Source organism: Paramormyrops kingsleyae, chromosome 24 (assembly GCF_048594095.1).
Source record: "Paramormyrops kingsleyae isolate MSU_618 chromosome 24, PKINGS_0.4, whole genome shotgun sequence".
Classification (NCBI taxonomy): domain Eukaryota; kingdom Metazoa; phylum Chordata; class Actinopteri; order Osteoglossiformes; family Mormyridae; genus Paramormyrops; species Paramormyrops kingsleyae.
In genome coordinates this window covers 19,279,656-19,304,317 of record NC_132820.1, presented here as the reverse complement: position 1 = coordinate 19,304,317, position 24,662 = coordinate 19,279,656, and the positions used below count along the sequence as shown (strand labels likewise).

Below are 24,662 nucleotides of genomic sequence, written 5' to 3'. Positions count from 1 at the left end.
TCTTGTTTTTGCTGAGCATGCGCACATGTACGGAATACAAATGTATTTTGTATTTTTTTACTCTTTCTCTTTTTGCAGTCTTTAGATCCGTCAGGGTTCATTTCACTGCATGTTGTACTGGTTATATCTATGTATGTGACAAAGAATCTTAATATTTAAATCTTGAGTGGGATCACTATCCGGTAATCAATTTACAATAAAATATACTTTTATTTAGTTCACAACATTAAATTGTCTGAAGGCGCTTCACTCTATCCCCATCTATGTAGCCATATATTGTAAAGTAACATATTTTGCAATTCATCCGATAAGGATTCGGCAGCAGTACATTACGGTTTTACCGTAAGTTGCATGCTAAACTTCCATAGTGTTTACGTCGTAGTTGTAGACTTGTAAAGTAAGGCAATAACTGCTTGGTTACTACTGCAGCAGTTCACGGTAAATACAGACAGAATTAACCGGCAAGGAGCCATGCCTGCGTGTTTAGGAACTGAAACAGTACGAAAACAGATACAGACCGGTGTGAAACAAATGTATGTGAGGCTGCATTACATCGCAGCGATGTTTGTATGGTGCACTTTTGTCATTCCTCTCAGTCGATGTGAATTTACTACGTATATTTTACAGTAAAAATGTAATATGTATTTTACTAGTAATGTAAGCCGTTATGAAAGAAACTTAATGTTAAAGGACTGCTTGGAATGCTACAGTAAAAAATGTTTGTGGTATCCATGTTTCGTATAGTAATGAAATGTATACACATGTCAGTTAAGTCATACATCTTGTCTTTATAGACTTTGAAGAGGTCTGTCGACAGAGGGATCAAAGGTGAATATTTTGAAGCTGCTGTCTACCACCAGTTGTTTGAGAATGACCGTGGAGAAGGTTTCAAGTGTACATGGTGTTTTAAATAAAGACTGACTATTGAGAAATGTTGATGCTATGAAAGTCATCTGTCACTTTTCTCTACAGATTTCTGCTGGAGAAAGACATTTCCAAGGAGAAAGTGATAAACGGTATGCTTTGTGCACTTCGAGAAGTGAGCATTGCCACTACATCAGTTTGCTATAGAAATAGAAGCTTAATATGTTAGTTGTTAAAATCTTATCTATCTGATTTAAGGTAACCCAGGGTTTTGGGTTACAATTTACTACCTGGAAGACTATTCCATATTTCAGCAGTATGCTGTAAATGCATTTGCTGTAGGAAGAGAAGCATAGTATTTTATAGGTGATTGTTATTGCTTAATATGTTATAGTTGGTAATCTTATCTAGGTCTGATTTAAAGGAACCTAGGGTTTTAGTTTGTGCTACAGTAGTACGAAGACTTTTCTGTACTGTAGGTACATGCTGTGTTAAAAAAAAAAGTGCTTCCTTAAATTTAATTTAAAATATTAAAATTAAGACTTGTTTATACAACAGCACATTGAATATATAGTGGCAGAGGTGCTTTTTCCTCAATATGGTAAATGGCCATGATATTGATTTTAAGGTATATTTGTGTCTGTGAGATTAGTAATTTGTAGCATTTGTAATAAATCGCATTGTAGTGACAGGAAAAATTGAAATACATGTGAGAAACCCATCCGTTCGTGTTGAGGTGAAGCTTATGTAATATTGTTTTGCAGTGTGACTTCACAGGTAAGTGTGTCATTTTAACAATGAAAGTCATGTTAGAGATTGATTGTAGGATAAGGATTGTAATGCTTCATAAAATGTTTAGTGTGTAAATTGTGGTTTACTGTCCAGACACTTCAATATTGATTTAGCTGCATCACTGATTCTAAGTAGCTGAGATGTGTCAGTGTACATAGTTCTCACAGAAAAACAGCATTGTAATTGCTTTAAGTAATGCATATCAATTAAACTTAGTTTTGTGATAACTGATAATTACTGAGTCACCACACACTGCACAACCATAAAATGTTTTCTACATGTAACCCATATGGAACACTGTTGGAAACTGGCAGAAGAGAAGACGCTATGAAGTTCCATCCAAGGAGGAACAACTTGACAGATGCATCATTCAAGCAGTTCATAAAATGTTTAGTGTGTAAATTGTGGTTTACTGTCCATACACTTCAATATTAATTTAGCTTCATCACTGATTCTTAGTAGCTGAGATGTGTCAGTGTACATAGTTCTCACAGAACAGCATTGTTATTGTTTTAATACATATCAATCAAAATTAGTTTTGTGATATCTAATAATTACTGAGTCACCACACACACTGCACGAGCATAAAATGTCTTCGACATGTAACCTGTATGGAACACTGTTGGAAACTGGCAGAAGAGAAGACGCTATGACGTTCCATCCAAGGAGGAACAACTTGACAGATGCATCATTCGAGCAGTTGTTTGAGGTGGTACTTTGCTGATGGTAACTCAGTGGTACCTTGCTTGTTGGGGATTTGAACCTGTGATTTTAAATTACAAGTGTACATCCCTAGCTATTAGGAAGTATAATTGAGATGTCAGTGCAAAGTAAGGTTGTAAGCAGGTGTGCCTTGTGTTGTCCCCCCCCCTTGTTCATTTGCAGATGCCTCGCACCAAGGCGTCCAAGCGTTCAGCAGCAGCGAAGAAGAGGCTGATGGACCGGCGGCGAGCTGCTGATAGTTTTGATGTGGCTATGACCGATGACGGGGTTACGTCTTTTCCCCCCTACCGGAATACCAAAAAGATCACGACTGTGACTTTCCCGACGAGCCACGACCAACAACCTGAGCAGGCCGTACAGCCGCGGCCTGACTCTGTCATGGCTATGACTGACGGGGTTATTTCTTTTCCCCCCTACTGGAATACCAAAAAGATCCAGACTGTGACTTTCCCGACGAGCCATGACCTCCAGGTTCCCACCCTGGGTGCCATTTGTAGGACTGATGACGAGTTGTATATGCCTTCTTTTTATAAAGACAAGGCTTTGACTGACGAGGTTGTGCAGCCACCTCCTAAAAGAAAGGCTGCAGCTATACAACCATCTAAACGACCATCTAAAAAACCATCCATGAGACCATCTAACTCAGCACTTGAAGTGTCAAACTCTGTTCCAAACAATTGTCCAAAGCGTTGTCCGAAGCGTTGTCCGAAGCGTTGCCGTTTGGCAAAAACATTGGCGAAACCCTTGGCGAAACCCTTGGCAAAACCCTTGGCAAAACCCTTGGCAAAACCCTTGCTAATGTCTGAACAACAAAGTGCCCTGGCTCAACAGCAGCATATGAACCCTGTAACTGTCTGTGCACCTACTCATTTTCCTCAGGCACGTACTGTGAGAGGCTCCTTCCATCAAGGACACCCACGATTTGGAGTCAACAGTAACAAGCAATGTGTTGCTAATAGTTTGATTGCTATAGTGACGTGTAAGGTAAAGAATGTTTTAACCTGGTCAGTCACAGACATTGATCAAGTGCTGCTGAATGGAGATGACCTCTACACCACCATCAGAGATGCTGGGAGAATTGGAGATGCTTCTGGGTATCTGTTTGTGAGAGATCTACCAACTGAGTACACATTGAATGGTGATAAATTTGAAATAAACTACCATGATGACATGTTTGTTGGCTTGTTTGGTGTGAGTGAATATGGAGATATGTGCAACATTCTCATGTCAGCTGATCAAGCGGTAAGAAGAGTATTCTCACTGTATGATGCGTGTCTTTTTACTCTTAAAGTAAATACATGTGCCATCATTAAGCAAGGGTCATGGTATGTGGTGATCGACTCCCATTCCCGACGAGGAGATGGAGCAAGCGACGCATCAGGCAGAAGTATATTGGTGTACCACTCTAACATAGATTCTTTGCTAGACCATGTGAATACCCTAGGACTGTCTTTAGATGCAACAGGGGAACAGTTTGAGATTACAGCTGTGAGTGTGACCAGTCGAAGCATCCTGCAGCAGCATCCAGATGGTAATTCCTCAGTCACCAGTCTCAACCAGCCTACCAGCATGTCAGACCATCCAGACGGTAACTCCTCAGTGACCAGAGTCAAGCAGTTTGCCAACATGTCAGAGAGCCAATATGGTTTGGTAAGGCCAAATGTGACAGACGATGCACAACCTGAGGTTGATATGCATGTGAGCAATGAAGGTGATGTAGTATTCATCAGTGAGCTATGCAATGAGCAGTTTTTGTTCAGTCCTTTGACAACACAGCAGCAAAGAAGCCTTTCCTGTAAGCTTGGTGTGGTGTATATTGATCATGGTCATGTAAACATGGCTGCACAGTTTCCAATGGGTGACCCTTGCAGAACGGTACCTATTACTGGTGATGGTAACTGCTTTTTCAGATCTCTGGCTTTTGCTATTACTGGAAATGAGAAAGAACACAGGAAAATTAGACGTGCTATTGTTGGTCACATACTAAAAAATCAATCCAGGTATGTTGCTTGTCTTAGGGAAGGTCACTCTTCTGTCACTGAGTATGTCACTGCATCACGGATGAAATATGTTGGTACTTGGGCATCTGAGGTAGAGATTCAAGCTGCCGCTGATCTGCTTGGTGTGCATATTTTCACATTCTCCAATAACAAATGGTTGAAGTACTCCACATGTATTGGTTCTGATCCGAGAGGTATGTACCTGAAACATTGTAATGAGTCACACTATGAGGCTGTAACTTGTGTGAAAGGGCGTGATACTGAGGGTTGTGCCAGACAATGCTCTGAAATTCACAATACAGCATCTGAAATGGCATCAAGTCGACGAAAACTGGAACGAGGCAAAAGACGGTATGAAGAAAGTATGGTGTACAAGGAGGAACAACTTGAGAGAAGCATAAAGCGCTACCATGAGGATGAAGTGTACAGAGAACATGTGAAACAGTCAAGTGTAAGTAAGTACGCAACAGACTTGGGTCACCGCAAACATATACAGCAGTCAAGTGTGAGTAAGTATGCGATAGATAATGAACACAGGCAACGTGTGCAGCAGTCGAGTGTGAGCAAGTATGCGACAGATAATGAACACAGGCAACGTGTGAAGCAGTCGAGTGTGAGCAAGTATGCGACAGATAATGAACACAGGCAACGTGTGAAGCAGTCGAGTGTGAGCAAGTATGCGACAGATAATGAACACAGTCAACGTGTGAAGCAGTCGAGTGTGATTAAGTATGCAACAGACACTGAACACAGGCACCGTGTGAAGCAGTCAAGTATGCAGAAGTATGCAACTGACATTGAACACAGGCAACGTGTAAAAGACTGTATGGTTCGTAAGCATGCCACAAATGAAAGTTACAGAGAAGCTGTGAAGAAACAGAAATTTGAAGCCTACCATTGTAATCCAGTATACCAATCAGCTCAGAAGCAAAGTTGCAGTAATAGATATAAGACAGACAGCTGTTATGCCACTGCAGTGAAAAGCAGAAATACTGGAAAACGGACTAAAGAGAAGGATAACAGAAAAGACATTAAGTATGTGATTGAACAGTTTAGACAGAAAATAACTAAAGGCCCAGAATACATTTGTTCAGTGTGTCATCGATTGCTATTTAAACACCAAGTTCTGATTTGCAAGAAAGATGAGTACTTCAAAAAATCACAGGCAATTGCGTTAGTGGCATCACAGTGTATAACTGAGACATACTTGCATAAATGTGTAGATATGTGTTCTGATGATTGTAGCAGTGTTATTGGCTCTAGAGGTTCCTTGTGGATCTGCCACACGTGTCACAGAAAGATTCTTGATGGGAAACTGCCAGCAGAGAGTGTTGCAAACAATCTAGCTTTAGACCCAGTCCCTGTAGAGTTACAGCGTCTAAATTCACTGGAACAACATCTGATTGCTATGCATATTCCTTTCATGAGAATTGTCTCTTTGCCAAAAGGTGGACAAAATGGTGTTCATGGTCCTGTGACTTGTGTCCCATCTAGTGTTCCAAATGTAGCTGAAGTTTTACCAAGAGTCAACAATGATGACCTTATGATTCGTGTAAAGTTGAAGCGGAAGTTAACTTACAAAGGGCATTACAAATATGAATTTGTGCATCTAGAAAAAATAAAGAAGGCTTTGGTGTATCTTACAGAAAATAACCAATTTTACAGCAATGTGCAGTTTAACAATGACTGGATCAATCCCCTGCAGAAAACTAAAGAAATACTTGGTGATGTAAGTGACATACATGCAAATGAAGACTGTAATGAAAATAACATGGAGGATGAGGAAATGGATGAAACTATGCATGATAGACAACAACATGGCATGTATATGGATACGTGTCTTCAACCTGTAGACATAGCACAAGAGATCTTGGATCAGCACTTTGATGGAATCATGTCTATGGCACCTGCAGAAGGAAACAATCCAGTGAGGCTTCTAACTGATGAGTCAAATGAAGCTAAATGTTTTCCAGTCCTATTCCCAAAAGGAACAGGTACTTTTCATGAGAGAAGGAAGGAAAAACTGACACTGTGTAGGTATTTAAATACAAGAATTCTTAATGCAGATGGACGTTTTGGAAAAAACTTAGACTATATATTTTATGGGCAGTATTTGTCTGAGCTTCAGCAGGTTGTGTCAAATGTGTCAATTGCTGTGAGAAAAGGCTATGATGCACGGGATAAGTGTCCTGTCACATCAGAAACTTTGACAAATAAGGAGGCTCTACAAAAGATGTTCAATTTTGATGAAGGTTATAAATTTCTAAGACCAATCAGAGGCACCCCTGTTTTTTGGCAAAGTGTTCAGAAAGATTTGTTTGCGATGGTAAGACAGCTTGGTATTCCCACATGGTTTTGCTCCTTTTCTTCTGCTGATTTACGTTGGACAGAAATGATAACAGCAATCTTCAAACAAGATGGCATAGATGCATCAAGTGCTGAGCTCGACTGGTCAGAAAGGTGTGCACTGTTGAAAAACAATCCTGTGACAGCTGCCAGAATGTTTGACTATCGATTCCACTGCTTCCTGAAAGATGTCATCATGTCAGAAGCACAACCCATTGGCAAAATAGTTGACTATTTCTACAGAATAGAATTTCAGCAACGGGGATCACCTCACACTCACTGTTTGTTTTGGGTGGAAGATGCACCTAAGGTTGGCAAAGATGATGAAGATGAAGTATCAGCTTTCATTGATCACTATGTGACATGTGAAATGCCAGAGGGTAACGATGAAATGCATGAAATTGTATGTAGTGTACAGCAACATAGTAAGAGGCACTCAAAAACATGCAAGAAAAAAGGGAAAACTTGTAGATTCAATTTCCCACGTCCTCCAAGCAACAGAACATTTGTGTCATCATGCAAACTTGGAGATGGTGAGACAGACGGACAGCCCCTGAAAAAAGAAGTAGCAGATGCTATAATGAAAAAAGTGAAGGATGCTGTACTAAACCCTGAGGCCAACTATGACTCTGTTGATTCCTTATTTAGTACAATTGGTATCAGTCAGGAAATATTTGAAGCTGCGTACTCAAGAATCACAAAGAAAACTACCATTGTTCTTAAGAGGAGACCATGTGAAGTGTGGGTGAACCAATATAACAGAGACCTTTTACGCTGTTGGAATGCAAATATGGACATTCAGTTTGTGGTTGATGCATATTCATGTATTGTGTACATCATTTCCTACATTTCCAAAGCTGAGAGAGAGATGGGACTGCTACTGGCTAATGCTCAGAAAGAGGCCACCCAGCAAGGTAACCTTGATGCAAAAGAAGCTCTTCGGCAACTTGGCAGCGTTTTCCTACACAATCGTGAAGTTTCAGCTCAGGAAAGTGTTTATCGTCTGACTAACATGAGGTTGAAAGAGGGATCACGAAAGGTGCAGTTTATCCCAACCGGAGAAAATGTGGTAAAAATGAGCCTTCCATTGAACGTCATACGGAAGAAAGCTGAGTGTGAGAATGAGGATGAACAAGGAATTTGGATGAACAGTATCACTGATAGATATAAAGCCAGACCAGAAACAGAAGCGTTTGCAGGAATGTGCCTGGCGACATTTGCATCTGAGTACAGAATACTATCTAAGTCTCAAAGCTCATGCCCTGGAAGTGTGCAGTTGGACAGAAAATTAGGATTTGTGAAAAAAAGGACACGCACAGATGGAGCTGTTGTTCGGTATGCTCGCTTTTCACCCACAAAGGACCCAGAAAAATATTACTACAGCATTTTGCAACTTTTTCTGCCACATTATTTCGATGCACAGTTAAAACCTTCTACTTTTGGCAGTTACCAGGAATTCTATGAGACTGGTTGTGTCAAGTTTGTTGATGATGAATTGCATTCAGTGAAACTGGTTGTGGAGTCAAACATGTCAAGTTTTGAAAAGGAATCACGTGCAATAGACAAAGCTCAGGAAGACCTACAGCTGCATGGTGCAATGGAAGATGCTTGGGCAGAGATTTGTCCAGAGACTGAACGTGAACGGTTAGAGTGTCTTGCCAGCAAATGCAACATTACACCAGAAATGAGAGAAAAACGTGATGAGATACCAGATTTGTTACCAAGACTGAGTCGCTATATGTTACATGACAATCCTTGTGGTATGTCCAGGCAGGAAGCGTTGGCTTTGCTTCGCTCACTGAATAACAAGCAATCTGAGATTTTTTACAAAATACGAAACTGGTGTTTACTGAAGGCGCGTGGTGAAAACCCAGAACCATTTCATGTATTCATATCTGGACCTGGAGGTGTGGGCAAGTCAGTCTTGATCAAAGCAATACAGTATGAGGCAGCTCATGTCTTGCGTCAGTTGTCACATAATCCAGATGAGACACATGTGTTACTGACTGCTCCAACTGGAGTTAGTGCTTACAACATAAAAGCTGCAACAATACACACCTGTTTCCATATTGCAACAGATGTAAAGTTGCCATATGAACCACTTGGAGATGAAAAAATAAATTCATTGAGAGCTGAACTGGGAAACCTGCAGATATTGATTATAGATGAAATTTCAATGGTTGATCACAAGCTGCTTGCGTATATTCATGGCAGATTAAGACAAATCAAACAAATTGGAGATTATTCTGCTTTTGGAAATGTTTCAATCATTGCTGTTGGAGATTTCTACCAACTTTGTCCTGTGAAAGGGAAAGCTTTGTATACTGAGGGTAAAGGTGTGAATCTATGGCAGAATCATTTTGCTATGGTGGAGCTCACTGAAATTATGAGACAGAAAGATATGGAGTTTGCACAGTTGCTGAATCGACTAAGGAAACGCAAAAGGGGTGATGCAATGCTGGAGGAAGACATTGCTATGCTGAAACTACGTGTGACAGGCGAAGGACAAGACAGTACTGGTCTTCATATTTATGCAACCAATGATGAAGTTGATCAGCATAACTACCATATGCTGCGGAAGATCTGCTCAGACCATGTCATCATTCATGCTCAGGATTTTGAAAGGGTTGCTGCAACTGGCAGACTGGAAAGGAAACATGGACATCATGCCAATGTTCAGAAGACATGTCTCCCAGAATCACTACATGTAGGTGTCAATGCACGAGTAATGCTGCTGAAAAACATTGATGTTTCAGACGGCCTGGTAAATGGTGCATTTGGTACAGTCAGTGACATCTGCTTTGATACTGATGAGGATTTTCCATCAGAGATATACATCACATTTGACAATAAAGCAGCTGGAAAGTCACTCAGGGGAAAGAAGCCATGCCTCAAAGTAGGGTTGGACAAAGCTACACGAATCAAACCAGAGGAGGAGAGAGTGACAAACAGTGGTGGAACACGAAGGCAGTTTCCACTGAAATTAGCTTGGGCTTGTACAGTACACAAGGTACAAGGTCTGACAGTGGATAAGGCTGTTGTATCACTAAAGAAGATATTTGCAGCTGGACAAGCGTATGTAGCATTAAGCCGTGTGACTTCTCTGGAAGGCCTCATAATAGAAGACTTTAAGGAGACTGCTATATATGCAAAACAAGACATTGAGACTGCAATGCAAAGCATGCCTGCGTTTATTGATCCTGTCATGGAAGTGCCATCATCATGCAAAATTCTCCTACATAATGTTGAAGGACTTACCTGTCACCTGGATGACCTAAAGCAAGACAGAAGGTATATGGAAGCTGATATCATCTGCTTGACAGAGACATGGTTAAATTTGGAGGAAGACACAGAAGATGTACAGCTGCCTGGATTTTCATACCATGGGAAGCCCAGACATCAGGCATATGATGGTAGTGATGCTATCTTTGCTGAACTGAAGAAGCAACAACATGGTGGTGTGGGTTTGTATTATAAAGAACATACCAACTGTACTGTGACTGATGTGCAGTGTGTCAACATTGAGTGTGTGCAGTTCAGTGTGGGCCTACTAAGAACAACAGTCTTGGTACTATACAGACCACCCTCATATAATCTGACAATCTTTCAGAAGAACCTGATGCAGTTGATCACTCGGTTGGACAGTGTGGAAGGTGGAAAAATCATCATGGGCGACTTCAATGAAAATCTTTTGCAAGTGAGTACAATTGCTAATTTTATGGAAGAACAGGGGTATGCTCAACTTGTGAAAGAAGCAACCACTGGGAAAGGCACTTTGATTGATCATGTGTATGTGAAAGACATTGTGACTAACAGCATCTTTGTTTCAGTAATGCCAACATATTTCAGCCATCATGAATGTGTAGTGCTACATTATCTATAAGAAACTGTATAAATAAACAAAAAAAATTGTCATGCAGTGAATCATTTGGCAGCAAGTACAATTGCTAATTTTATGGAAAAACATGGGTATGCTCAACTTGTGAAAGAAGCAACTACTGAGAAAGGCACTTTGATTGATCATGTGTATGTGAAAGACATTTTGACTAACAGAATTTTTGTTTCAGCAATGCCGATGTATTTCAGCCATCATGAATGTGTGGTGCTACATTATCTAGCCATCAGTAGCTACCACTGGGGTTGCCAGTAGGCTGTGGGCGGCTAAGACTGGGGTTGGCCTTCAGAACGCTGCAACTGGGTCTCAGAGGTTAGCAGTGGAGCTGGTGTTTCAGGGCTTGGCATTTAGCCTGAGGCTGATGTTGGGCTTTGGGGGTTGGGGTCGACCTTGAGGTGCCTGTTGCTAGGCCTGCACCTGGTACCATGCTTTAGGTGGCTGCAGCTGGGCTTCAGTGAGCTGGTACTAGGGCTGAGGCAGGGGGGACTAAAGCTGGACATGGCGGCCTGTTGCTGGGGAGTAGTATGAGGTGGGCTGATTGGGTTACCACTAGGCATAGGACTAAGGTTACGGGAGGGTCACTAGCGCTAGGCATAAGGGGGCTAGGATGGGGCACCTGGCACTAGGGGCTGGTGTGGGGGCTATGGGAAGATTAGGACAGAGCAAGCAATGTGGGCTTTGAAAAGGGAGGTAATGTGCTCTGTCAAGTACCTCACAACAGCAGTATCCCAAAATTTTGAAATGCTATAAATTAAAAAAAAAGAATTTTTAGATATCCTGCAATATATTTGATTATTCATAAAAATTATTCTTGTATACATAAGAAATTATGTGTTGTGGGCCAGTACACTGCACTGAACCTTTTTACAAAGCACCACACCTTTCAAAAATGTAAATGTATAGTTTTGTATACAACATGTTAGCTACCACTAAGCATAGGCTAATCTTAGGGGAGGGGTGTTGGGCTTCAGCTTCTGGGACAGGGGGCCTAGGGCTGGGGCTGGGTGGGAAGCAGGGGAGGATGGGGCATCTGGCACTGGGGGTGGGTGTGTGGGCTAGGGGAAGATTAGCACAGAGGACACAACATGGGCTTGTAAAACGGAGGTAATGTGCTCTGTCAAGTGCCTCACAACAGCAGTATGCCAAACTTGTTGATGGTATGAATTTTCCACAAAAACATAAATAATTTTAGATGTCCTGTGATTTAATTGACTATTCATGAAATGCATTATTGCCTATATAGAAATTTTGTGTTGTGGGGCAGTACAGTGCACTGAACCTCTTTACACAGCACCACACACTTGGAAAATGTAAATGTGTAGTTGTTTATATAACATAGAATATATAATTACAATGAATTAAAAGTAAGGAAATGAAGAAGTACCATCAGATGTAGACAGTACCAAACTAATGTCTTGTACTGCAAAACATGCTAAAAAGACAGAATTTCACAGAGCACGGCTTTGATCAAAAAGAATGGTGAGAGGGCGAACAGGCACAGACCATCTATGGGCTAAGGTAAGACCATATACTGACGTCTGTCTGTATAGTGTTGTACAGTGTACTTTCATACTGTAAAAGGAAATGTTGCAGATATGTACACTGACTGTATTATGGTATTATGTATATGATGCATTTTTTGCAGTAATGTGTATGTTTTGTGTCCTTCTTCAAACAGCTAAAATGAAGTAACACTAAACAGTCATACATGTGGATGACCTAAAATCTAACTGGGAAAGCTGGGCAGTGAGTGTGAGACATTTATCTAGACACAGTGGATGTGCCATGACTGGGTGGGCAAAGCAAAGGTGCGTCAGTGACAGTTTTCTCACTTAACATGGGCATGTTAGTTAAAACATGCCAGTTTGCAGTGTATGAGCTTATAAATTGTGTAACTAAGTATTGTCAGAAATCGCTACTACATTGTTATATTTCAGATTTTAACCTGCCTTCTCCTATGTATAACCTCAGGTCACTAAGGCACAACTGTCATGTGCTTCCCTGATGATCAAGCTAAGTCACATCTGTCTGTCCAAGCTCTGCTATACTGCATCCTTCGTCATACAGCTGTACATTGGGAGTGTGACACATCACACTGAATGCTACATGGTCAGAGGAGCAGGCGCTGACCTTGTGAGTTTGCCTTTTTCAGAGGTTTCTTCCTCTTTGGTGTAGTTCTAGTTTTACTCTGTCAGTGTTTGTCTAACTTACATGCCAGTTTATGCCTTTAATCTTTTCCAGCACCTGCTGTTGATGACACTGACCACATGCCCACCACATCAAGTTTCGTTAACACATCACACTGCCTGGTACGTTGGAACAATTAGATGCGCTGGCCTGGTGAGTTTACCGCTTTGAAAGATTATTTTGTCTGTGAAGTAGTTTTACTTTACAACTGCAAGTGTCTGATTGGCTGACATGCAGCTTTCTGGTTTTACTCTCTTTTCCAGTGCCTTATCTTCATATCAGTGACACCATACTCACCACATCAAGTTTCCCTGCGCCCATTTTGTCAACAACCAAAGCGTTCTCTAAAGCACTCAGAGACTGCACACAGACAGTATGAACTACAAACAGATACCTGAAGTGAAATGCATCAGAAATCATCTCCACACACTATAGTCTGACAGCAAAGGTACTTTGAGTAAAATGTGCTGTCGCTTGTGGATGTTTATTGCTGTGATGTCGCACAATTTTTTTGTAGTATTTATTAAGTTATTTTCACTTTTACTCTGCAATAACAAAACATTAATGATGTGTTGTAACAGTTCTGTACTACATAATATGTTACATAATTTACAGTCATGATACCATGGTTAAATTGATGTCAAAATAACGGTCCAGCTTTGTTTGTGATGCCTGTCTTGACTTACACTAAATTGTATATTCAAAAGAATATTGCCATGTTGGGAGTTTTGTAGTATATATATATATGAGTGCTACTATCACACTTTGTGGTCTTTATACACTGTTTATGTAAGAATGCTATGCACATCATATGCAAAATATTATGTCAATTGTTCTGGCTAAACTATTGTGGTCTCAATGTACTTTTTCAGCCTCATCAAACAATGACACAAACCTAAATGTTTGCCTAAGACAGATGTATTTAATTGCAATTTTACAATGTGTATAATGTGTTTTCCATTATGTCTCTAATGAGTAATAATAAATATTATAATCATTAATACAGTCATCATTATTAAGCATGTTAAATACACATGTAAATGTCAGAATAAATTTCAATTACGGTAGGTGAAACAGGCAGTAAAGGAAATATACGTACAAAAAGTATTACAATGTCCTGAACAACATTTAAGGAAAAACATACTACAATATAATGACATTATATAGTAAATGGCCATAATGTATAATATTAGCCTGCTGTATGCATGCAGTCCCTGGTGTGGCAGTTTGACTACTGCCATTAGCAGAAGCAGCCTTAGTACACCAATATAGGATAAAATATAGAACCCTTTGGTGAAGTGCCTCAGCCCAAGACAATGTATGGTTTGTGTCAGATGGTCTAAGTAGTCGGTAGAAATAGGCACCTGCATACCTAATATTTTAAGTCTAGATCATAAAAGTTAAGCTTACTTTATATTACCTCAGTGAACACATGCTGTCTTGTATATTCAAAACAACAGTGGCTTACTACATTTGTAAAGTATTCTTCTAGACATAAGAAGCCCTAAAAGAATTTAATGTCATTAATGAAATAGAGGACGAACTCCACCTGCTGGCGAATCTATCAAAAAAATCCAAAAAAGTGCAATATAAATAGAGCACCATCTCCACCTACTGGCCAATTTAATACAAAAAAATGAAAAATCTGCAATATATACTGCCTGGCTTATAAATAAAATCTGATAATTTTCTATAAGTCAAATAGCAGAAAAATGAAAGGAGCTTAAAAATATGGACTGAGGTGAAGGGAAAGTTAATTCCTTGAAAGTATTATGAAGGATATTTCAGCTGAATTAGCCAAGGTAGGTATTAGACATACTAGGACAGTGGCTGTACCGCTCCAGATTGACTGATCGCCACCAAACTTGGAAGATCTGTCTGTAGTCCAGTCATACAGAAGTGAATCAAATTTTGTAAGGATCGGATGAAGCATGTCTGAGATTTAGCTGTTTGAATGAAATGGGAATGGAAATGTTGTGGCCAGCAGGTGGAGTCAGCGCTCCATTTTAGAAATGATATTAAATGCTTTCTGACCTTCTCATTTGTAAATGAAGTCTGATAATGTTGTATAAGGCAAATTGTTGAAAAATGAAAGGAACTTAAAAATATGGACTAAGGTGTAGGGAAAGGTAAAAATTCTTTGAATGATTTATGAGAAAGAAGGACATTTCAGCTGAATTTGCTAAGGTGGGTCTTAGACATAAATGGACAGTAGCTGTAGCGCCCCCATTAGACCGATCGGCACCAAATTTGCAGGGTCTGTCTGAGGTGCAGTCCTACATTAGTGGGTCAAATTTGGTGATGATCAGATGAAGTATGCCTCTGATTTAGCTGTTTGATTGAAATGATCATGGAAATGCTGTAGTTTCAGTGTGGCTGGTGGCTATACTGTACAGGCAAGTGAAGTTATCTTTATAAATTATACATATGGGCAGTGTCCTGATTTTTCTACTACCAGATTGACCTACTTAGGATGGACATTGCAGGAGTTACAGTAATATGTTATTTATTAAGTTTTTAAATATGACAAGGGAATGCAAATGACTATCATGGGACATTGCATATTTCTTGATTTGACATGACTCACAGAACTTGCAGGGCAAAAGATTTTAACCAGTAATATGTCACTGGATCAAAAATGAGATAAATGTAAGTTGAGCTGATTTTGCAGTTTATACAGTGATGTTATATTGCTGTAGCACCCCTGTTTGACTGATCGGCACCAAATTTGGAGGGCCCTTCTCCAGTAATATCCTACATTATATATTTAAATTTGATGATGATTGGTTGAGGCAGGCCTGAGATATAGCTGTCTGATTGAAATGGGTGTGGCACCACTATGGTTTGGGTGTGGCTGGTGGCCATACCTCATGGAAAGTTTATGATTTTTTTAATAATTTTATATAGGGACTGTCTCCTAATTTAAATGATACCAGATTTGTGTAGGTTTGGTGAAAATCCTAGGAGGATAAGAAAAAAGTACTGTTTTAAGACTTTTACAAAATAGGCAAAAATGGCAAGAGATATGATGAAGTTCTTTATACCATTAAATTTGTCATGAGCTAGTGGATAGCTTAAGCAACAATTGTCAATTTTATAATTAACAGTTCAGGAGAAATAGGCAGAAATGTGCTGTAGCGCCCCCATATGGCAGACTGACATGTCCTTTACAGGTTGGGCTCAGGGTCAGAATACAAATGTATAACCCAAATTTGGTTTGGATTGCTCATTGTTTAGCTGGTCAAATGGCTGCTTGATTTTGATTGGCTAATGGTGGCCAGGATTTTACAACTAATGACTGCCATTTTACTTCTCTGACTTCAGGCTTGTACATAGTACATATCTGCCAAATTTCAATTAGATTGGTTAAGGCAGTCAGGAGATATTGCCAGTTTTTAGTTGTAGCGCCCCCTATTGACGAAATGTGGGCCGCATTGTATGGTGACCTCATAATAGAGCAGGGAGGTTGGATTGTAAGTTTGGTTCAGGTAGGCTAAGGTATGGAGAAGTTATAGCATTCAGACTGAAATAGGCCAAATTTAGGTGGGATTTGGGCATGGCTAGTGGCCATAAAATAGACAAATGTCAGACGTTCTTGAATATATTTTGATCAGCTCAGTAGACTGATCGGTTTGACACCTCATTTGTCTGATTTGGTTCAATATTGTAGGACTTGAAGGCAGAAGTCAGTTTCACAAATTATGCAAATTAGCAAAAAATCTAAGTAGGCGGAGCTTCATAGTCCAAATAGCCAGTTGGTAGAGCAAAGCTGTCTGTATCAGCAGAAAAAATAATTTCAATTATAGGACTAATAGGACAGGAGATATGGACTGAAACGCGTTGTGGGGCGCTAGAGCGCCCCCATCTGGCTGACAGGCCTGGGTCGGAGATTCTGAGTAGCGGGTAGGAATTGACATCATATTACCAAGTTTGGTTGGTCTAGCTCTTATGGTTTAGGCTGTACATTCAGTTTTAGGGCGCGAAAAATAATAATAATAATAATAATAAAAGAGAAAAATCCTAAGAAAAACAATAATGGTCCATAAGCATTTCATGCTTTGGACCCTTAATAATAATAATAAAAGAGAAAAATCCTAAGAAAAACAATAATGGTCCATAAGGACTTCGTCCTTTGGACCCTTAATAAAGATAACTGCAAGCAGTGACAATCGGGTCCAAAGCTAATGGAAAGAAGCAATGAAGAGGAAAAAAGTGAATGGCATAAAATTTGAAGTTCACTAATTATTTGTAAATGAAGTACAGACTGTAATTGATGAGGAATGCATTTAAAATTGGTAGAAAATATGAAATGCTACTATAAGATGATATCTAACATTTAAACATTACTTTTGGAAATGTTTATCAAGGTACGATAAAGGGAAAAAGGTAGATGAGAAACAGAAGGGAAATGTGGTGACTAGCTGTTGGAGAAATATTGCAATTGCTGCAGTGTACACAGGCTGAAGTAACATTGAAGTTTGATAGATTTCTAAAAGTCAAATGGCAGGAATTTATAAGCAGATTAAAAATATGGACTTAGATGAAGGGAAAGGTGATTAATATTTAAATGTTTAAATAAACAATAAGGAGACGTCAGCTGCATTAACCAAGGTTGTTGTTAGACATATTAGGACAGTGGCTAAATTGTAAAAGAAGTATAGACTGTAACTGATGGCCAATGCATTTAAATAGTCAGAAAATACGAAATGCTACTATGAGATGATAGCTAACATTAAAACATTATTGTGGAAATGTTTATCAAGGTATGATAAAGGAAAATGGTAGATGAGAAACCGAAGGGAAATGTGGTGACTAGCTGTTGGAGAAATATTGCAATTGCTGCAGTGTACACAGGCTGAAGTAACATTGAAGTTTGATAGATTTCTAAAAGTGAAATGGCATGATTCTATAAGCAGATTAAAAATATGGACTTTGAAGAAAGGAAAGGTGAATAATATTTAAATGTTTAAAAAAATAATAAGGAGATGTCAGCTGCATTAACCAAGGTTGGTCTTAGACATACAGTATTAGGACAGTGGCTAAATTTGAAATGAAGTACGGACTGTAACTGATGGCCAATGCATTTAAATAGTCAGAAAGTAGGAAATGCTTCTATGATAAGATAATATCTGACATTTTGAACATTGACTTTGATATGTTGATTAAGGTACGATAAAGGGAATATGGTAGATGAGAAACAGAAGGGACATGTGGTGACTAGCTGTTGGAAGAAATTGCAATTGTTGCACTGTACACAGCTTGAAGTATCTCTGAACTTTGATACATTTCTAAAAGTGAAATGAAATGAAAATGTCAATAATCTTTGAAGGTTTGATGAAAAATAAATTTCAGCTGCATTAACTATTAATACATTTTGACAGTGGTAGAAGCGCCCCATTTAACCGAATGTCACCAAAGTTAGATGGTCTATTCATAGTCCAGTGCTACAGAAGTGAGTCAAATTTTGTGAGATTTCGATGAAGTATGAATGAGGTTTAGCAGACTTAATGAATTCGGTATGGAAATAGTGAGGCCAGCAGGTGGAGTTAGCGCTACATTTGATAATTGGTAGCATGCAGTACCTGGTGTGGCAGTTTGACTACTGCCATTAGCAGAAGCAGCCATAGTACAACAATATAAGATATAATATATAACCATTTGCTGAAGTGCCTCAGCCCAAAAGAATTTGTTTTTTGTGTCAGATGGTCTAAGTAGACGGTAGAAATAGGCACCTGCATACCTAATATTTTAAGTCTAGATCATACAAGTTAAGCTTACTTTATAGTACCTCAGTGAACACATGCTGTCTTGTATATTAAAAAAAACAACAGTGGCTTACTGCATTTGTAAAGTATTCTTCTAGACATAAGAAGCCCTGAAAGAATTTAATGCTATTAATGAAATACAGGACGAACTACACCTGCTGGCTAATGTATAAAAAAAATCCAAAAAACCGCAATATAAATAGAGCACCATCTCCACCTACTGGCCAATTTAATACAAAAAAGTGAAAAATCTGCAATATATACTGCCTGGCTTATAAATAAAATCTGATAATTTTCTATAAATCAAACAGCATAAAAATGAAAAGAGCTTAAAAATATGGACTGAGGTGAAGGGAAAGTTAATTACTTGAAACTATTATGAAGGATATTTCAGCTGAATTACCCAAGGTAGGTATTAGACATACTAGGACAGTGGCTGTACTGCTCCAGATTGACTGATCGCCACCAAACTTGGAAGATCTGTCTGTAGTCCAGACTTACAGAAGTGAATCAAATTTTGGAAGGATCGGATGAAGCATGCCTGAGATTTAGCTGTTTGAATGAAATGGGAATGGAAATGTTGTGGCCAGCAGGTGGAGTCAGCGCTCCATTTTAGAAAAGATATTAAATGCTTTCTGACCTTCTCATTTGTAAATGAAGTCTGATAATGTTGTATAAGGCAAATTGGTGAAAAATTAAAGGAAATTAAAAATATGGACTCAGCTGAAGGGAAAGGTAACAACTATTTGAAGATTTCATGAGGAATAAGGACATTTCAGCTGAATCTGCTAAGGTGGGTCTTACACATATATGGACAGTGGCTGTCACGCCCCCATTTGACCGATCGGCACCAAATTTGCAGGGTCTGTCTGAGGTGCAGTGCTACATTAGTGGGTCAAATTTGGTGATGATCAGATGAAGTATGCCTCTGATTTAGCTGTTTGATTGAAATGATCATGGAAATGCTGTAGGTTCATTGTGGCTGGTGGCTATACTGTACAGGCAAATGAAGTTATCTTTATAAATTATACATATGGGCAGTGTCCTGATTTTTCTACTACCAGATTGACCTACTTAGGCTGATCATTGCAGTAGTTACAGTAATATGTTATTAATTAAGTTTTTAAATATGACAAGGGAATGCAAATGACTATCATGGGACATTGCATATTTCTTGATTTGACATGACTCACAGAACTTGCAGGGCAAATGATTTTAACCAGTAATATGTCACTGGATCAAAAATGAGATAAATGTAAGTTGAGCTGATTTTGCAGTTTATACAGTGATGTTATATTGCTGTAGCACCCCCGTTTAACTGATCGGCACCAAATTTGGAGGGCCCTTCTCCAGTAATATCCTACATTAGATATTTAAGTTTGATGATGATTGGTTGAGGCAGGCCTGAGATATAGCTGTCTGATTGAAATGGGTGTGGCACCACTATGGTTTGGGTGTGGCTGGTGGCCATACCTCATGGAAAGTTTATGATTTTTTTAATAATTTTTTATAGGGACTGTCTCCTGAATTAAATGATAACAGATTTGTGTAGGTTTGGTGAAAATCCTAGGAGGATAAAAAAAAGTACTGTTTTAAGACTTTTACAAAATAGGCAAAAATGGCAAGAGATTTGATGAAGTTCTTTATAACATTAAATTTGTCATGAGCTACTGGATAGCTTAAGCAACAATTGTCAATTTTATAATTAACAGTTCAGGAGAAATAGGCAGAAGTGCGCTGTAGCGCCCCCATATGGCAGACTGACATGTCCTTTACAGGGTGGGCTCAGGGTCAGAGGACAAATGTACAACCTAAATTTGGTTTGGATTGCTCATTGTTTAGCCAGTCAAATGGCTGCTTGATTTTGATTGGCTAATGGTGGCCAGGATTTTGCAACTAATGACTGCCATGATACATATCTGACCTCTGGCTTAGACATAGTACAAATCTGCCAAATTTCAATTAGATTGGTCAAGGCAGTCGGGAGATATTGGCAGTTTTTAGTAGTAGCGCCCCCTATTGACAAAATGGGGCCAGCTTTATATCTACTCCCCAGAATGGCGCTAGGAGGTAGGATTTCAAATTTGGTTAAGATCAGCTAAAGCAGGGCCAACTTATAGCAGTCAGACTGAAACTGGCCAAATTTAGGTGGAGTTTGAGCGTGGCTGAAGGCCATATGATACAGAAATTTTATGATTATTTTTAATAAGTCTTGACCAGCTCAGAGAACTGATTGGTTTGACACCTCATATGTCTGATTTGGACAGACGGGGTAGGACTTCAGGCCAGAAGTAGGATTTGCAAATTATGCAAATTAGCAAAAAATCTAAGTAGGCGGAGCTTCATAGTCCAAATGGCAAGATGGTAGAGCAAAGCTGTCTGCATCAGCAGAAAAAATAATTTCAATTGTAGGACTAATTGGACAGGAGATATGGACTGAAACGCGTTGGGGGGCGCTAGAGCGCCCCCATCTGGCTGACAGGGCTGGGTCAGAGAATCTGAGTAGCGGGTAGGAATTGACATCATCTTACCAAGTTTGGTTGGTCTAGCTCTTACGGTTTAGGCTGTACATTCAGTTTTACGGCAGGAAAAAAATAATAATAATAATAATAATAAAGATAACTGCAAGCAGTGACAATCGGGTCCAAAGCTAATGGAAAGAAGCAATGAAGAGGAAAGAAGTGAATGGCATAAAATTAGAAGTTCACTAATTATTTGAAATGAAGTACAGACTGTAATTGATGAACAATGCATTTAAATTGGCAGAAAATATGAAATGCTACTATGAGATGATATCTAACATTTAAACATTACCTTGGAAATGTTTCTCAAGGTACGATAAAGGGAGAAAGGTAGATGAGAAACAGAAGGGAAATGTGGTGACTAGCTGTTGGAGAAATATTGAAATTGCTGCAGTGTACACAGGCTAAAGTAACATTGAAGTTTGATAGATTTCTAAAAGTCAAATGGCAGGATTATATAAGCAGATTAAAAATATTGACTTAGATGAAGGGAAAGGTGATTAATATTTAAATATTTAAATAAACAATAAGGAGATGTCAGCAGCATTAACCAAGGTTGGTCTTAGACATATTACGACAGTGGCTAAATTGCAAATGAAGTTCAGACTGTAACTGATGGCCAATGCATTTAAATAGTCAGAAAGTAAGAAATGGTACTATGATAAGATGATACCTGACATTTTAACATCACCGTAGAAATGTTGATTAAGGTCCAATGAAGGGAAAATGGTAGATAAGAATCAGAAGGGAAATGTGGTGATTAGCTGTTGGAGAAATATTGAAATTGCTGCAGTGTACACAGGCTAAAGTAACATTGAAGTTTGATAGATTTCTAAAAGTCAAATGGTACAATTCTATAAGCAGATTAAAAATATGGACTTAGATGAAGGGAAAAGTGATTAATACTTAAATGTTTAAATAAACAATAAGGAGATGTCAGCTGCATTAACCAAGGTTGATGTTAGACATATTATGACAGTGGCTAAATTGTAAATGAAGTACAGATTTTAACTGATGGCCAATGCATTTAAATAGTCAAAATGTAGGAAATGCTACTATGATAAGATGATACTTGACATTTTAACATTACCGTAGAAATGTTGATTAAGGTACGATAAAGGGAATACGGTAGATGAGAAACATAAGGGAGATGTGGTGACTAACTGTTCAAAGAAATTGCAATTGCTGCAGTGTACACAGCCTGAAGTATCACTGAACTTTCATACATTGCTAAATGTGAAATGGCAGGAAAATGAAAGTAAATTAATATGTGTTTAATCTTTGAAGGTTTGATGAAAAATAAAGAAATTTCAGCTGCATTAACTATTAGTTTTAGACATATTTTGACAGTGGCAGTAGCGCACCTGTTTAACCGAATGTCACCAAAGTTTGATGGTCTATTCGTAGTCCAGTGCTATAGAAGTCAGTCAAATTTTATGAGAATTTGATGAAGTATTAATGAGATTTAGCATAGTAAATGAATTCGGTATTGAAATATTGTGGCCAGCAGGTGCAGTTAGCACTACATTTGATAAATGGTAGCATGCAGTCCCTGGTGTGGCAGTTTGACTACTGCCATTAGCAGAAGCAGCCTTAGTACAACAATATAAAATATAATATAGAACCATTTGGTGAAGTGCCTCAGCCCAAAAGAATGTGTGGTTTGTGTCAGATGGTCCAAGTAGATGGTAGAAATAGGCACCTGCATAACTAATATTTTAAGTCTAGATCATACAAGTTAAGCTTACTTTATAGTACCTCAGTGAACACTTGCTGTCTTGTATATTTAAAACAACAGTGGCTTACTGCATTTGTAAAGTATTCTTCTAGACATAAGAAGCCCTAAAAGAATTTAATGGCACCTGCTGGCGAATCTATAAAAAAAATCCAAAAAAGTGCAATATAAATAGAGCACCATCTCCACCTACTGGCCAATTTAATACAAAAAAGCAAAAAATCTGCAATATATACTGGCTGGCTTATAAATGAAATCTGATAATTTTCTATAAGTCAAATAGCAGAAAAATGAAAGGAGCTTAAAAATATGGACTTAGGTGAAGGGAAAGTTAATTCCTTGAAAGTATTATGAAGGATATTTCAGCTGAATTAGCCAAGGTAGTTATTAGACATACTAGGACAGAGGTTGTATGGCTCCCATTTGACTGATCGCCACCAAACTTGGAAGGTCTGTCTGTAGTCCACTGATACAGAAGTGAATCAAATTTTGTAAGGATCGGATGAAGCATGCCTGAGATTTAGCTGTTTGAATGAAATGGGAATGGAAATGGTGTGGCCAGCAGGTGGAGTCAGCGCTCCATTTTAGAAATGATATTAAATGCTTTCTGACCTTCTCATTTGTAAATGAAGTCTGATAATGTTGTATAAGGCAAATTGGTGAAAAATGAAAGGAAATTAAAAATATGGACTCAGCTGAAGGGAAAGGTAACAATTATTTGAAGGTTTCATGAGGAATAAGGACATTTCAGCTGAATCTGCTAAGGTGGGTCTTACACATATATGGACAGTGGCTGTCACGCCCCCATTTGACCGATCAGCACCAAATTTGGAAGGTCTGTTTGAGGTCCAGTGCTACATTAGTGGGTCAAATTTGGTGATGATCAGACAAAGTCTGCCTCAGATTTAGCTGTTTGATTGAAATGAGCATGGAAATGGCGCAGGTTTGGTGTAGTTGGTGGCCATAGCATACAGGTAGGTCAAGCTATTTATATAAATTATCCATAAAGGCCATGTCCTGATTGATCTACTACCAGAATGACGTACTTCGGCTTGATATTTTAGTAGTTATAGCAATATGTAATTTTTTAAGTTTTTAAATATCACAAGGGAATGGAAATGACGATCATTAGGCATTGCATATATCTTGATTTGGAATGACACACAGAACTTGCAGGACAAATGATTTTTATCAGTAATATGTGACTGAAACAGAAATAAGAACAATGTAAGTTTAGCTGATTTTGCAGTTTATACAGTGATGTTATATTGCTGTAGCGCCCCCGTTTGACTGATCGCCACCAAACTTGGAAGATTTGTCTGTAGTCCAGTCATACAGAAGTGAATCAAATTTTGTAAGGATCAGATGAAGCATGCCTGAGATTTAGCTGTTTGAATGAAATGGGAATGGAAATGGTGTGGCCAGAAGGTGTAGTCAGCGCTCCATTTTAGAAATGATATTAAATGCTTTCTGACTTTCTCATTTGTAAATGAAGTCTGATAATGTTGTATAAGGCAAATTGGTGAAAAATGAAAGGAAATTAAAAATATGGACTAAGGTGAAGGGAAAGGTAACAATTCTTTGAAGGTTTCATGAGGAATAAGGACATTTCAGCTGAATCTGTTAAGGTGGCTCTTAGACATAATACAACATTGGCTGTAGTGCCCCCATTTGCCCGATCACCACCAAACATAGATGGTCTGTCTGTAGTCCACTCCTGCAGGAGACAGTCAAATTTTGTGAAGATTGGGAGAAGCATGCCTGAGATTTAGCTGTTTGAATGAAATGGAAATGGAAATGGTGTGGCCAGCAGGTGGAGTCAACGCTCCATTT

The 24,662-nt window shown here is 38.9% G+C and overlaps 1 protein-coding gene across 1 annotated transcript; it reads left to right on the top strand.

Annotated features, from left to right (window-relative positions):
- Positions 1-972: 972 nt before the first annotated feature.
- LOC140582144 (uncharacterized) lies at positions 973-11,014 on the top strand. The gene is made up of 5 exons (XM_072706164.1): positions 973-1,016; positions 2,542-3,621; positions 3,898-4,029; positions 5,218-10,554; positions 10,844-11,014. Exons 2-5 carry the CDS (start codon positions 2,542-2,544, stop codon positions 11,012-11,014), a joined length of 6,720 nt encoding a protein of 2,239 aa, XP_072562265.1. The 5' UTR covers positions 973-1,016.
- The last annotated feature ends 13,648 nt before the right edge of the window (positions 11,015-24,662 follow it).